Here is a 15,375-nt window from a genome sequence, read left to right as displayed (position 1 = left end):
CTTGGACTTTGACAAAGCACAACCGTGATTAGCTGTGCGGCCTGGCATATTCTTTCTGTGCCACAACACCCTGCTTATGCCCCTTCGTCATTCTGCTTGCTGTCTCTTGCCTTATGCGCCTTGGACATCGGGATTAACCTGCGTTATCCTGTCTTGTTCAGTCTTGTCAACCCACAACAGCTTCACCGATCAGCGAACCCTGAAGATCGACCTCCCCGCTCGCCGCCTCTCTATTTATCGACGGCTTGTCTGATTAACTATCTTGAAGTATCCGCGACACTCACCATGCTGTTGATATCCCGCGTTCGATCCTTGGCCGTTGTGTTTGTTTGAGAGTCCTGAAGCGGACAAACGTCACATGTGTTGGGTCTTAGACATCTAGGACCCTTCAGTCGACCAACACCGGATACCCGTATACCAAACCCCAACTTATATTCTTCGAGTCGCTTTGAAATTCTATCTCTCAACCCCGCCACCGATTATCGAGATAATTGCATCTCCAACATGTCGCCGCCTAGGGCTGGCTCTGTAGCTTCAGAAACCTCCCCTGTCCGAAACCGCCGTGGTTCTATCAGCTCGATTACTACCGGCCAACTTGCACACGCACTCGACAAGATACACACCTCTGCAAGCCAGAGTGACTCTCTTACTACCTTTAACGACTTTGCGCCGCCTCCTGTAGCAGCACCCACCTCCGATAACAAGGGACTTACCGGTGACCTCGTTCAACAAGGATTCAGCGGTCTTTACAGTCGACTGAGGGAAGCTGTAGGTGGTTCTCCAAAGTCGCCCCAGGAACAAACCGCCGGAGAGAAGTCAGAGCCTTCTTCTAAGAGAACATCAATCACTGCGAACCATGGCTCGAAAGCATCCATCAGCTCGCTGAGCCGAGCCGAGACTGGTGCATCCATGTCCACCACATCCTCTCAAGTTATACCCAACGATGGAGCTTCAGCCCAAACAGCCGGTGGCATTATCGAGCCCCGGCCGCAACCTCAGTCATCCAAGCCATCGAGCATCAGCCTTATGTCTAATCAAAAGGCCAACTCTACGAACCGTCAAAGCTTTTCAAAGAAGGCGCCCAGCTCTATCGCCGCTGACCCGACGATTGCTCCTATCACGGTACATAGAGACCCTAGTAATACCACTCTACGCACCGAGGATAGTGGTGGTGTTGGGTCTAGTCGGAAAAGTGTGAGCAGCAGAGTCGATTTGCAAGCACATTTAACAACCGCCGAATCTTCAGCCAGTTTATATGATGCGAAAGACGGCAAACTACCGCCCAGGTCGAAACGTGACGATACCTCGAGTATAGAGGAGAGCCTCAAGAGCCCAACGAGCCCCAGAAGCCCACATCACCACCGTACACCCTCATTGCAAACCTTGCAGACCCGAAGTCTTCGAAGCCCTTCCGTTACTTCATCTCTGTTGTCACCCGATAGTGTAAGGAGAAAACCTGCCGTTATTGATCGCATCAGTCGATCCAAATCTCCCGGCGACCAGAATTCAAGAGAATCTTCTTTGGATAGAGGTACTGCGGAGCCTAGCCACGTCAGCACATCCGCACACGATTCAGTATGCCACGATTCCTTCTCACACAATCCAAAACCACAAAAAATGGCCTCGGGAGATTTCAGAATACCTGGTACTGTTACCAGCAATGAAGAGGCTTCGGAGCAGGTCAACGCACAGCTTGACCGTATGCGAAAACAGGTGTTGAGTAAAGAGTTTTGGATGAAGGATGACACTGTCAAAGAGTGCTTTCTTTGTCAGACGCCATTCAGTGCCTTCAGACGAAAACATCATTGCCGCACCTGTGGCTGCATCTTTGACTCAAAATGCACTACTGTCATTTCAGGAGAAAGGTTTGGCGTGCAAGGTTCATTGCGCGTCTGTAAGCGATGTCTTGAGGTCATCACCAGACGATTCGACGGGAGCGGCTCAGATGATTCTGGGGATGAGCAATCATTTATGCCGAGATTCTTTGGTTCAAATCACGCAAAGTCTCCCAGCAACGCTAGCCAGTCCAAGCCAAGAGATAACGAATCTGGGGTCGCTTCTGAAGGTTCGGAAGACTCGAGACCCATTTCAAGACCTGTGACAACACCCATGATGGCTATACCTGCAACCCGCCGCCTTGGGGAGTCTCGTACTGCAGCTATTTTGGAGATCGATGCTCCTCAGTTGAGCAGACCCGGCTCTTCACGATCCCTCAAATCGCTAAGTGCGAGGCCACATTCATCCGCGGGTCATAAGAGACACCATTCCAAACATAGTGGCTTCCTCAACCGATTCAAGCCTGCGCCAGAGGAGAGAGCGCCTTTCCGACGTGTGGTCGACGATGAGAATGCTAAGAAGCCAAAGTTTCCAGCCTTCCACGACGATAACATCATCGATCCTGAACTGGCTGATTACATGTCCGACGAATCGAGTGAAGACGAACAGATGAGTCTCTTCGCGACGATGACAGGCGATCTGCAGCCTGGGAGCCTCGGAGACGACAAGTCAGAGCTTACCCCATACGTCAATGCTAATAGGAAATATCGCCATAGGGCAGGTGAAAAAAGCATTAGCGGCATGAGCTTCGCGAGCAGAAGTGGGATCGATGACTTTCCAGGCAGTCTCGGGGCCTATCGGCGACCACCAAGGCGACGGAACACTAGCAACGTTGGTGGTAGTATACACTACTTGCCATCGCCGCGCCCAAAGTCCGGTGTGTACAAGGGGCCATCGCAATCGTCTGAAATGCTCTTTGCATTGGATACGCCTCATCACAGTGCAAGTCAAATCACTAGAAGTGATTCTTTGCAGCACAGGAAGGCGCCCAAAGTCGAGCTCAACTCGTCAAGTTTGAGGCATGTCGACAAGCTCCTCCATCAGTTGCTAGACGATGCAGAGATTCCAAATCCCCCAGCATGGCAGAAGGCTCTCGTCCCTATCCTTTTGCGGGCAACGGACGATGTGGACCCTGACGTTGCAAAAGGCGAAGATATGGATATCAGGCATTATGTCAAGCTGAAAAGGATCCCGGGCGGTAAGCCTGGCGATACAGCCTACATCTCTGGTGTAGTCTTCACCAAGAATTTGGCATTGAAGAGCATGCCACGCAGGATCACCAATCCTCGCGTCATGCTTGTAACATTCCCCATTGAGTACCAGCGACATCAACAGCATTTTATGAGCTTGCAGCCCGTCATCGAGCAAGAAAAGGAGTTCCTGCGTGTTGTGGTGCAGAGAATCACGAATCTTCGCCCACAGGTTCTCCTTGCCGAGAAAAGCATATCCGGCGTGGCATTGCAATATCTGTCCGATTCAAACATCTCAGTGGCATACAATGTTAAGCACACAGTCATTGAGGCAGTCTCGCGATGTGCTGAAACGGATATCATCTCCTCTCTTGATATGCTGGCCCTTCCCGTTCAGATTGGACGCTGCTCAAACTTTGAAGTCCGAACATTTGTGAATAATGACTACCCTGGTCGCAAGAAGTCATACATCTTCCTTTCCGGTTGCACGCCCGAGCTTGGATGCACAATCGCGCTGAGGGGTGCTAACAGTACGGTACTCTCAAAAGTCAAGCACATCATGGAGTTTATGGTTTACGTTGTTTATAACCTGAAGCTCGAGTCAAGCCTCCTGAGGGATGAGTCTATTGAACTTCCAGAGGGCGGAGAATCCATGGCAAACTCCGTGCAGCTACCAGTGGAAAGTGCCAGATCTCAGAGTGTCAGTAGTGTTGACCACTCAAGAGACGGTCCCGCTGTTGTGGTTAATCACCCTGCAAGTGAGAGTGAACCGCCTTCTCAAACTACTGTGGACAGCTCTAGTATTGCCGAAGCCGATGATACTGGCTCCCTTGACCAGTCAGGCCAACTGGTTCAAGAACGCGAACGTTTGACATCTCTTCAGGAGCAGCCAGAACCTTCTGCCGACGACCAGACCAGCCAAGTTCCAGATGACGTTCCAATGCCGACTTACTATAGTGACATGGTGGCTAAATACGAAACCAAAATCCTGTCCGCTTCGCCATATGTCAAGTTTACTCAGCCTTACCTTTTGATGAAGGCACGCGAGCAGGAGAGACGACTACTTTATTTACGCCGGCTCCGTGATCACGACTACTTCGTCGACGAAAACGGGGATCCTGAGAAAGCAGATCCACCTCGGTTCCAACTCATCAAGCCTGAGATGGTCGAAGCGATAGGGCAAAAGGCACCCAAGCAAATCATGGAAATTCTACGAGCTGTTCATGATGCTGAGTACGACAAGGCCCTGTACAATTACCAGACCCAAACACGTCAATGGGAAACATACATTCAGGGCAACCTCGATCTCTTCGATCCATACTCCCATCAGAACATAGTCGTTCTCTATTCCGTCATCTGCACGGAGACCAAGATCCCTTGTACCGAACCATCTCTGGTAGCTATAAATTTTTACGATGAACAGCACATCGACACCGGCATGGATCCTGATTGCACGTTGGGTCAATACATTGAAGATCTTGCGTACACCATGAATCAAGTCTGCACCTCCAACGGTTGCGAGCGCAGGATGCTAGAACATCACCGAACTTATGTACATGACCAGTCTCGCATCACAGTCTTTGTTGAGAATCTGCCTAGCAACTCTCCTATGGCTGACCTTGAGGGTATTACGATGTGGACCTATTGCAAGATCTGTAAGAAAGACACTGAAGAAAGGACCATGTCGGAAGCTACATTCAAATACTCCTTTGGCAAATATTTGGAGCTCCTCTTTTGGGGACGTGGACTGAAGATGAAATACATGCATGACTGTCCTCACGACCATCACCGAGATCATGTTCGATATTTCAGTCTTCAGGGTGCCCGAATTCGCATCCATTGGGACCCTATCGATCTGTTGGAGATTGTTGTGCCGCGAGCAAGAATCACATGGAAAGTGACCAACGACTTGAAACTCAAGAACGAGATTTTTGCAAGAATGGAGGAAAGATGGGCTAAATTCATGACTTCAGTCAAGTCAAGGCTCATGTGTATTAGAATTGATAGTGTCCTGCCTGAAAAAGCAGATCTGTGCAAGTCTGAGGTTGAACGTTTGACAGCCAAGGCCAAGGAGGATCAGCCACTTATTGTGAAGAGGCTGCAAGACATCTACGTCAACTCGAAATACTACGAGGTGGTACCTTTCAACAGTATCGTCCGAGAGATGCTCGAGAAAGCTGGGGAATGGGACCAAGCGTTTACCAAGTTCGAAGCTGATTTCCTAAGCGACAAGGATATGCGCCAGTTGACAATCATGCAACTGAAAAAGATGTTTACTGACAATGAGTCGAAGGAGTCGCTCACGTCAAACGAGGGCGGCACTCCATCAACTGTCGATAGCGAAGATCGACCTTCTCAGACATTCACAGAAGAGGAAGTGAAGAGCACCCAACCTACGGACTACACCGACAACACCAGTATGGAGGCTAGTGTCACTTCATCAAAGCCTGTCGATGAAAAAGATGTCCCCGATGATGATGGCAAGGTTGAGATCCCGGCAGAGGGTGCTATCGAGCGGGTTGAGGCTTTGGATTTAGCCTGTACTCCTCTAACACCATCTAACCCTCCCTCCGAATATTTCCCAACAGAAACAGCCGAGGCCTCGGAAGATCTATACGATCAAGAGACACCTCTTGCTATCGATCCTGAGCAAACACCAAAAGCACCCAGCAAACCATTCGACTCGACTGCGACCGACCCTGTTGAGCCTATGCCATCGCCTATGGAAGCTTTACCTTCTCCTGTACCTTCCTTAACGGAGAAGGTGGATCAAATTCGACGAGAGCAGGGTATATCCTCAATACCTACTCCTACTGGAGAGCGTGCACCACCACGCAAAGCTGGACAGGCGGTTTCTCCTCCCATGGTGAGAGCGACTTCCCATCCAACCCGTGCACTGGCTAGGACACAGTCTGGGATTGGAAAGGGCCTTGGCACCAAGGAGTCAAAGACGAGTACTTCCGAGTCTACAGGATCTGAGTCAGCAACAACACCTGAAGGGTCGATCAGAGTGGATAAGAAGCTCTCTGATCGCTTAGGTTTGAGAAACTTGAAAGACAGGGGTAAGGCGACTGCTTCAGGAATTCCGCGATTTGTCCATAAGAAGAGAGAGTCCAAGGTTTCAACGCTGGCAAAGCATTTTGAGCAGCTCAGTCGTGAATTTGAGAAAGAGCGTATCCGAGACCGCAAGAAGCGTGCTGCAAGCATGCGTCAACCTCGAGCCATGCTACCAAGAACCACCACAAAGGCCATTGTTGAGGTCTACGATGATGTGAACGAGGCTTTCGAGGAGCCGAGCCCTCCAACGGAGAGTGTCGCTGAACGCGAAGCTAGTAAACGTGCTGGCAGCAGTGCTTCAAGAAAGTCTGAGTCACGACAACGGACTGATCCTGTTGCTGAGCCATTGACGCCTGCGGAACCACCCGCGAGCGTAGAAGAACAACAACATGGCAATCAGAGGCAAGAACACGAGGACGACGAACAGCATCAGGAACTCCAAGACAAAGAACAGGAAGAAAAGGACGAGAAGATGGAAAAGGAGGACAACGATGAGCATACTATCGCCAACACCAGTCAGACATTTTCTGATGATGAAGAAAGAGTCGCCGATCTCGAAAACTCTGCTACAGATGAGTATCTGCACGATATCAAGGAGATCGCAGACTCAGTCGACGCAAGCGAGATTCCATTGGAGCTACCTAAACACCAGAAGACAAGTTTGATGAAATATCTTACCAATTTCTGGGCTGAGAGAGGTGCGAGCGGCTGGCACCAACTTGAATATCCCGTCAACCCTAGCGACCACATCTTTGTCGACTCTGATATCATTGTGCGTGAGGATGAGCCAAGTTCAGTAATTGCGCTTGCCCTCAACAGCGAAGACTATAAGGACAAGTTACGCAACATTCGAAAAGAAGCACAAGAAACCATGCAACGCGAGAGTGATAGCGGTGTCGAGGGAGAGCCCAAATCTCTTGCTTCTGACAGCATCGACTGGGTATCTGAAACAGACCTCGAGAAGAGTCTGCTCCGTGTCACAGGAACTCATCTGAAGTATCAGTTCCGGGAAGGATCTGCCACGATGACTTGCAAGATCTTTTACGCAGAGCAGTTCGATGCTCTCAGGAGGAAGTGCGGTGTTGCAGAACGTATCGTCGAGTCGCTCTCACGATGCCTCAAGTGGGATTCCAAGGGCGGCAAGACGAAGTCAGTCTTCCTCAAGACACTTGATGATCGACTCATTTTAAAGGTAAGTTATATATGATAAGTAAGTCTTGTGTTTCAGTCAGCTAATACTCTTTAGTCTCTTTCCCCTATAGAAACTTCGGCTTTCTTGAGATTTGCTCCTGGCTATTTCAACATCATGGCGGAAGCACTATTCCACGATTTGCCCTCTGTGATCGCCAAGATGTTGGGCTTTTTCCAAGTCTTTATCAAGAACCCAGTTACAGGAACTGACATCAAGCTGGATCTTCTCATTACCGAAAACCTCTTCTACGACCGCACCGCAACAAGAATCTTTGATCTCAAGGGTTCTATGCGTAACCGCAAGATCCAATCTACTGGTGAGCAAAATGAGGTCCTTCTTGACGAAAACATGGTCGAGTACATCTATGAGTCGCCTCTCTTTGCAAGAGAACATTCAAAGAAACTACTCCGTGCTTCGGTATGGAACGATACACTGTTCTTGGCAAGACAGAACGTGATGGATTACTCCCTCATGATTGCTGTTGACGAGGCTCGCAAGGAGCTTGTGGTTGGTATCATTGACTGCATTCGTACATACACATGGGACAAGAAGCTCGAAAGTTGGATCAAAGATCGTGGATTTGCAGGTGGAGGTCGCAATCGACCCACTGTTACAAGTCCCAAGGAATACAAGTCTCGTTTCCGAGAGGCTATGGCAAGGTATGTTGACGATGTTGTTACTCGAAATTGTTCGAATACTGACTAGAGATAGATACATCTTGCAGGCGCCCAACTGCTGGCATTTGTTCAACAATCCTCAGTATCCGCACTACTATGGGCGCGCTAGGTTCGAAGAGCCCGAAATGCTTCGCTGAAGCACTTATAAAGACAGATAAGAGAGGTGAAAAGCACGAATGAAAGAAAGAGTATACATGCAGTTCATGACGGCCATTGTAAACGTTAGAAGGGGTTGCATTTTTGTTAAATGTACAAGCAAGCATCAGCGTCGTTATTATAGGTTTTCATGGTAGCATTCAATAAGAGGGGAACATTAGCGATACAGTGGAGTGCATTATATATGATAAATTCAATGAATTATATATATCTTGTTGCTTTATTGCAGACAATGAAGCAAGTCTTTTCTAATGCTAGAGTGACTGTTTAAGTTTGTTCATGACGCTTTGGGGGGTTGTGACACCTGTAGCGCCTATAAGCCACTAAAACTTGCCCATCATCTCATCCACTTCTTGATGCAAAGTGAACTGAACCTACACAAACCTGACATCAACAACCAGGAAATTAAGATTCAATGTCGATTGAATTAAACTGGGAGACACTCACGAGTGGTCCCGATGGTGACGCTCTCGCTGAACGCATCCGGGAATTCGTCCACGATAAATTCCAGACGGTCCCACTACCCAAATTCATCCGCTCAGTAACAGTACACGGTTTCGACTTTGGAACTATCCCTCCAACACTCGAGCTCAAAGACATTACGGATCCATTGCCGGATTTCTACGAAGAAGATTTGGATGATGATGAGGAAGATAGCGAAGAGGAACCGTCGCCTCCACCGCCACCTCCGGAACCTACGAGGATGAGGCCTGGTCCTGCGCCGTGGGGAGGATCCACGAGGAGAGGTGGTGGGTTGAGAAGTGAGGTTTTGAGAAATGAAATGATGGGTCATGACTTGGGAAGTCCTTTCCTGGGAACTTCAACGCCGGGAATTCTGGGAGGATCGGGTTTGGGCTACTTTCAGAGTCATCTTGGTACAGGCACACATACGCCTTTGGCTGCTGTTGCAAGTGCACATCACACCAACTGGATGAGTGTCCCAGGAACTCCGGCACGCGAATGGGGGACTCCGAGTCACACCCGAAACCCATCACAGAGCAGTCTTACATCTGTGGACAACTTCAAAGCTAGTCTCGATCCGCTGCAGAGTCTGCGTGAGAAAGGAAGTGTGTCTACGCTTGCACCTACGTCAGTCGAGGCGTCTCGGCCACCGACAAGGGATACACATCTTGGCGGTTCAGCGATTGTTGATGATGAAGAAGAGGAGGGAGAGGAGGAAGCTGGACGACGACCGCGGGAGCCTCGTGTGGAGGATGTGCAGGCTGTCTTTAGGATACGCTACAACGGCGATATTCGATTGAACCTTACAGCGGAGATTTTACTCGATTATCCCATGCCTAGCTTCGTGGGCATCCCGCTCAAGCTTAACATCACTGGGTTGACATTTGACGGCGTGGGTGTACTGGCGCATATTCGCAAGCGTGTGCACTTTTGCTTCCTTGGTCCAGATGATGCGCTTGCAGCTGTTGGCCCTGACGACACGGAGGAGGATTCCAAGGGTACTACTGGCGCTGCAAAGAACGAGCATCACAAGCCGAGATTCGGTGGTCTTTTACAGGAGATTCGTGTAGAAAGCGAGATTGGTGAACGAGTTGGTGGAAAACAAAGTCTGAAGAACGTGGGCAAGGTTGAGAGATTCGTGCTCGATCAGGTCCGAAGGATCTTTGAGTCCGAATTCGTGTACCCCAGCTTCTGGACTTTCCTGGTGTAATTATATGTATCATGGATCATAAAATGAAGGTTCGTGGGTATATAGACTAGGAACACCACTTCTAATAGCCATGTAGACATTTGGCGCAAGCATGCATCTTCGCTCTCAAAAAACATATACAAAAAATCATCATATCACGCTTCTCAAGTCAAGGTTCTTCTAAAACCTTGGTACGCCTGCTGAATATCCAGCTCCAGCTCTCGCGCCTGCTCCTCGCTCAACTCATCGGTCGCTCTCATCTGGTTGAGGGTTATGAGCCACTGTACGATCTTGCCTCGATTCTCAAAGTCCTTGTCTGTAACGCGGTTTACTGATTGGATCACATCGGAGAGGAGAGGGTGCAGCTGGTCTTTGGAAAGGAGACCGAGTTTAACTGCGTCGAGGAAGGTGATGAACTCTTGGGTGGCTTCGAGAATGAGAACACCGCTGGTGTTGTTGGCTGCTGCGGTGGGGGCTGGAGTTGGTGCTGAGGGGGCTCGGTCGATGGCTGTAGATGGCATACCTACACGAATGCGCTCGGTTGCGCGAGGTGCTTCGAGCTATACAAATGTTAGTTCTCAATATAAACTGCCAATTGAAGTATCAGAGAGTGTCATACATCCCATCTGGCCTTGAATTCTTCTAGATCCCCAAATTCCCTGGCGATAGTCTCATCCGCCAACAGCGCCTTGTACTGCCTCAGCGATCGCTCGCAAATCTCGGTATACTCTGCTTCAGGGACAGCATCTTTAAGGAAGGCCTTTTCGAGTTCATCTAGTGTTATTATAATACTAAAGAGCTCGGCAAGTGACTCTTGGAGATCGCGCTCGGCACGGGTGTTTGTAAGTTTGACTTCCTACTCGACTATTAGCTTGGTTATGATATAAGTCGAATTGTTGAGTATATACCTCGTCGAGATTTATAGTAGCAGAAAGACTCGTATTAGGAATATAACTATGAGGAGTTGGCGCGTAGCCTTGTCGTGGAATCATTATGAATGCAGCATTGGTTTGTAAATGTACGTTATAAAGTAATGCGCCGCTATGGCTTCAGGTGGGATGAATGGATGCCTGCGGGACATGACATGTTACGTAGGGGACCTGGCAGAATATTCTCACCGCCTGTCGTTTTCGCCGATCTTCCGTTATCGATAAGCTCGCAGCAAAAATTTTGGTTTTTGGTTTGGTTGCAAAAGAAGAGCCTCTGAAGAGACCCATACAAACAAAAACTACCCCCAATCCAAAAGTCGAATTCTTCACCAGCCAAGGCGCGTACAAGTTTTCAAAATGGCGCCAGGCAAGAGGAATCTCAAGGCGACAAAGAAGTTCGAGAAGAAGCACCTAACAGGCACATTGGAGAAGCGCAAGGCCGGTGCTAAGCTCAAGCAGCGCAAGCAGATTCAGGACAAGAAGAAACTCAGAAGATCAAAGGATGCCGAGTCAATCAGGAATGACAATGATGCAGAGGCAAAGAAGCCCAGCGTCAAGGGCAAGAAGATCAACGACATGAGCGTCGACGAGTTCTTCTCTGGTGGTTTCGATGAGATTATCGACGATAAGAAGAAGCTTGGAAAGCGCAAGAGGAACGGTAACGCCGCAGAGGATAACGAAGCCAGCGGTGATGACTCAATGGACGAGCAGCCCCTCGCTGCCGGCGACGACAGCGACGACGATATCGAAGAGGCGGATAACCTTGGTATGAGCAAACAGACCATGGACGAGCTCGCCGAGAAGGATCCCGAATTCTACAAGTTCTTGAAGGAGAACGACCCCGAGGTCCTCGACTTTGACGATAACGCCGATCTTGCAGAAGTCGATGCGCTCAGCGGTGACGACGAGGAGGAACAAGAAGACGAGCAGCCCAAGAAGAAGCAAAAAAAGAGCAAGAAGGAGGCAGAGTCTGTCGCGGTCGCGCAAGGGAACGAGTTGACTCGTGAGCTTGTTGCTTCATGGAAGAAGGCTATGGCTGAGAAGAACTCCCTGCGAGCTGCTCGACAAGTCGTTCTGGCTTTCCGTTGCGCCGCGCACTTGAATGAGGATGATGAGGAGTCTGAGCAGCGATATGTTATCAACAGTCCCGAGGTCTTCAACGACATTCTCCTCCTTGCTCTCAAGGAGATTCCTACGGTTATGAACCACCATCTCCCTGTCAAGGAGTCCGCCTCTGGCAGAGTCTACGTCCAGACCGAGACAAGAAAATTCCACACCTTGTCTCTACTGCTCAAGACATACACCTCCTCTATCATGCACCTCCTGAGCACCCTCTCCGACGACAAGACCCTCAAGCTTACTCTCTCCTCCATCACCCCCATTCTCCCCTACCTCCTCTCGTTCAAGAAGCTCGTCAAGGCTCTCGCCAAGTCCGTCGTCAACTTCTGGGCTCAGCCTGCCAGTTCCGAGACGACAAAGATCACAGCATTCCTTGTTCTGCGACGTCTCGTCGTGATCGGTGACAAGGGTATCCGCGAGACAGTCCTCAAGGCCGTTTACCAAGGTCTTATCCAGGGCTGCCGTGTCACAAACGCCAACACTGTCCAGGGTATTAACCTCATGAAGAACTCTGCTGCTGAGCTCTGGGGCATCGACCAGGCTGTTGGTTACACCACTGCCTTCTCCTTTATCCGACAGCTGGCCATTCATCTGCGCAACAGTATCGTGCACAACAAGAACGACGCTTTCCGAATCGTCTACAACTGGCAGTACACCCACTCTCTCGACTTCTGGTCATGTGTTCTCGCCGAGCACTGCAGTCCCTTGAAGGAGGCTGAGGCCAGAAAGGAGAGTCAGCTCAAGCTCCTCATCTACCCTCTCGTCCAGGTTACTTTCGGAGCCATGCGCCTGATCCCCACCGCCGTTTACTTCCCCTTCCGCTTCCATCTCATCCGCTCACTCCTCCGAATTTCTCGCGCCACTGGCACTTACATCCCCCTCGCCTCTCCCCTCCTCGAGGTCCTCACCTCAGCTGAGATGAAGAAGGCTCCCAAGGCCGCCTCCCTCAAGCCCTTTGACTTTGCCACATCATACAAGGCACCTAAGTCATACCTCCGCACCCGTGTTCTACAGGACGGTATCGGCGAGCAGCTCGCTGAGCTTCTGAGCGAGTACTTCATGCTCTGGGCTACCTCAATTGCCTTCCCTGAGCTCGCCCTCCCTATCATCATCCAGCTCAAGCGCTGGCTCAAGCAAGCCCGCAACAAGACCTCTGGCAACAAGAACGCCAAGCTCGCCGGCCAACTCGTTCTTCTTGTGCAGAAGCTCGAGGCCAACGCCAAGTTCATCGAGGAGAAGCGCTCCAAGGTCGATTTCGCACCCAAGGACCGCACCCAGGTTGACGCTTTCCTGCGTGACTTTGACACTGCCAAGACACCTCTTGGGGCATTCGTTGTTGGACAGCGCAAGGCTCGTGCTGAGCGTGCCAAGCTTCTCGAGGAGGCCAGAAGGGAGGACGACCGCAAGCGACGAGAGGATGAGAAGGCCGATATGGAAGATGAAGTGATGGAAGAATGCGAGGCCGAGGACGACGAAGAAGATGAGGACGATGAGATGGCCGATGGTGCTGGTGACAGCGATGAGCATGATGAAGAGTAGCTATAAAATATTTCGTGTTTTTTCTGGGCCGGTGTGTAAAACGGACATCATTTCATATTTGTTAGACCTAAATCAAGGATACCTTACCTACCTTTTTCTGTTAAACTTCACCATCAACAGAACGAATAATAAAGATTGCCAAAGGGATGTAATGAATTCAACTGAAAAAATGTCTTCATAGTCATTCTCGCCAAATAATAGCGAGTCAAATTTGTACAAAACGCAATACACTAAGTGATTTGACCCTGGTAATTCCAAACTCCCCCAGTAAAGCCATCTAACCCGCGATGGTCAATACACCAGTACCAATGAACCAATTTCTGAACCAAAAACGCCTTTTCATGGTTGATATCGAATTGCACATGCCCGTAACGCTCCATATCATGTCAACAATTTTTATAGCTCGGGGATACCCTCCCAAGTAAGTTGGTCGCTGTGACTTGTGGCATCGCGGACTGTCATGCCCGTGATGTTGAGCACAGTCAGCTCGATCTCCTCCTCCGACATGGCCTGGCCAGCAGCCTTCTGACCCTCAAGAACATCATACAAGCTGTAGATCTGGTCATTCTTCGCCTCAAGTTGCTTCAGAAGCGTGCGAATACTTTCAGCAAGGCTGACACGATCACGGCGGCCCAAGGCCTTGTCCCGACCGCTGTACTTGGCTTGAATACGGGTGAGCTCGAGTTGAAGATGGTGAGACTCATCCTCCAAGCCCTTGATAACTACAGCGAGTGCATGACCAGGGTGCTGAGAAGGTCGCATGGTGGGATCCTCGACTGAGAGGTCACGATCCGTGACAGGGACAGGTCGTCGAATAGTAATACGCTTCTTACCGGCAACAATATCAGCGGAAGAAAAGATGCCACGGTGAGATGTGATGCGGCTGCAAACTGTACAGTTTTTGCATTCGTGCTCGCAGAGATCGTCAAGAACTCTCCTGGCATCATTCGAGAGAACAGGGCAGGTATCCTTGTCGCTCTTGATGCTGTTAGCCGTGATATCAGTCGTGACCTGTTTGCGTGAAGATCGTGAATTGGATCGAGAGTGCTGAGACTTTTGACTTTGGACAGTCAAATCCTTAGTGTTTGACTGCTTCTGCTTCTGCTCTGTACCCTTGGCTTCCTTACGTGGCAAGGGAACAACGTCCAGCTGTGTTGAGTAATCGTTATCCTGTGTAGTATTCTCAACTGATTGAGCACCAGTCGTCTCATCGTTGTCTTCTACTGTGTCCATGTCGTAGGTATAAGTTGCAATACCCTTCAAAGAGCTTCGTCTCTTAGAATCGGAAGTTGTTCGACGCTTGCTTCCTTGGTTGGCAACATTGGAACTGCTCTTCTTTGACGTCTTTCCGGGGATTGAGAAGGCAACCTTTTGTTGTGTGCCAGATTTAGAGTTTTTGGTCTTGCTCTGCGATTGCCTAGTTTCGCTTTGAACAGTGCTGTCGCGCTTGGTGTGGGTGCGAGTTTCCTCCTCCGTGATAACAGGAAGAGTCGGCAATCTGACACTATCATCGGTTTGCCCGGTAATCTCCTTAGTCTCGGTAGCTTCCGCATTCTCGGCAGTATCAACATTGTCGGTGCTGTTCATGGTGATGTCAGGAATGAAGAAAGCCGATGTCATGTTCTCCTCAGTCTCATCATCAAGACGGGCAGAGAAGTCTTCCTTGGGGACCGGACGGTAGGATTCCAGCTGCTGCTTCAGGAAACCCACTTCCTCCTTGAGCTTCTTATTCTTATCATGAAGATCACGCGTAGTTCGTTCAAATCCGGAGTTCTCGCGTCGAAGGAGCTTGTTCTCCTCAAAGTACTTTTCGTTGTGTCGCACCAGGCTTGCATTGTCCTCGCCAAGCGATGACTTATCCTGTGATGCATTCTGCAGTTCTTGCTGCAGGTTCTCGATCTCTTCCTTGGCAGCATCGAGTTCATGTTGGACACCGTCAAGGTTTTCGCGGAGTTCCTCATTCTCGTCAACAAGAGCCTTGTTCGTTGTTTGTAGCGAACGGTTCTCGCCGAACAAGGACTGGTGGCCG

General features: G+C 49.8%; 3 protein-coding genes across 3 annotated transcripts; 2 read left to right on the top strand and 1 right to left on the bottom strand.

Moving 5' to 3' along the window:
- Positions 1–504: 504 nt before the first annotated feature.
- Positions 505–9,780, top strand: EDB82DRAFT_421559 (uncharacterized protein; the record flags this gene model as incomplete). Its single annotated transcript, XM_065607600.1, has 4 exons — positions 505–7,275; positions 7,330–7,938; positions 7,983–8,115; positions 8,519–9,780. The coding sequence occupies 4 exons, from the start codon at positions 505–507 to the stop codon at positions 9,778–9,780; spliced, it is 8,775 nt and encodes a 2,924-aa protein (XP_065465987.1).
- Positions 9,781–9,851: 71 nt separating this feature from the next.
- EDB82DRAFT_114682 (vacuolar protein sorting-associated) lies at positions 9,852–10,801 on the bottom strand. Its single transcript, XM_025732654.2, has 3 exons — positions 10,668–10,801; positions 10,379–10,615; positions 9,852–10,319 (listed from the first exon to the last, which is right to left on the bottom strand). Exons 1-3 carry the CDS (start codon positions 10,749–10,751, stop codon positions 9,924–9,926), a joined length of 717 nt encoding a protein of 238 aa, XP_025587643.1. The 5' UTR covers positions 10,752–10,801; the 3' UTR covers positions 9,852–9,923.
- A 44-nt stretch (positions 10,802–10,845) lies between these two features.
- EDB82DRAFT_493305 (Noc2p family-domain-containing protein) lies at positions 10,846–13,486 on the top strand. Its single transcript, XM_025732665.2, has one exon. It carries the CDS (start codon positions 11,046–11,048, stop codon positions 13,344–13,346), a length of 2,301 nt encoding a protein of 766 aa, XP_025587644.2. The 5' UTR covers positions 10,846–11,045; the 3' UTR covers positions 13,347–13,486.
- Positions 13,487–15,375: the final 1,889 nt, after the last annotated feature.

The sequence above is a fragment of the Fusarium venenatum genome (assembly GCF_020744135.1).
Source record: "Fusarium venenatum strain MPI-CAGE-CH-0201 chromosome Unknown EDB82scaffold_1, whole genome shotgun sequence".
NCBI lineage: Eukaryota > Fungi > Ascomycota > Sordariomycetes > Hypocreales > Nectriaceae > Fusarium > Fusarium venenatum.
This window is presented reverse-complemented; position numbering and strand designations above follow the sequence as displayed.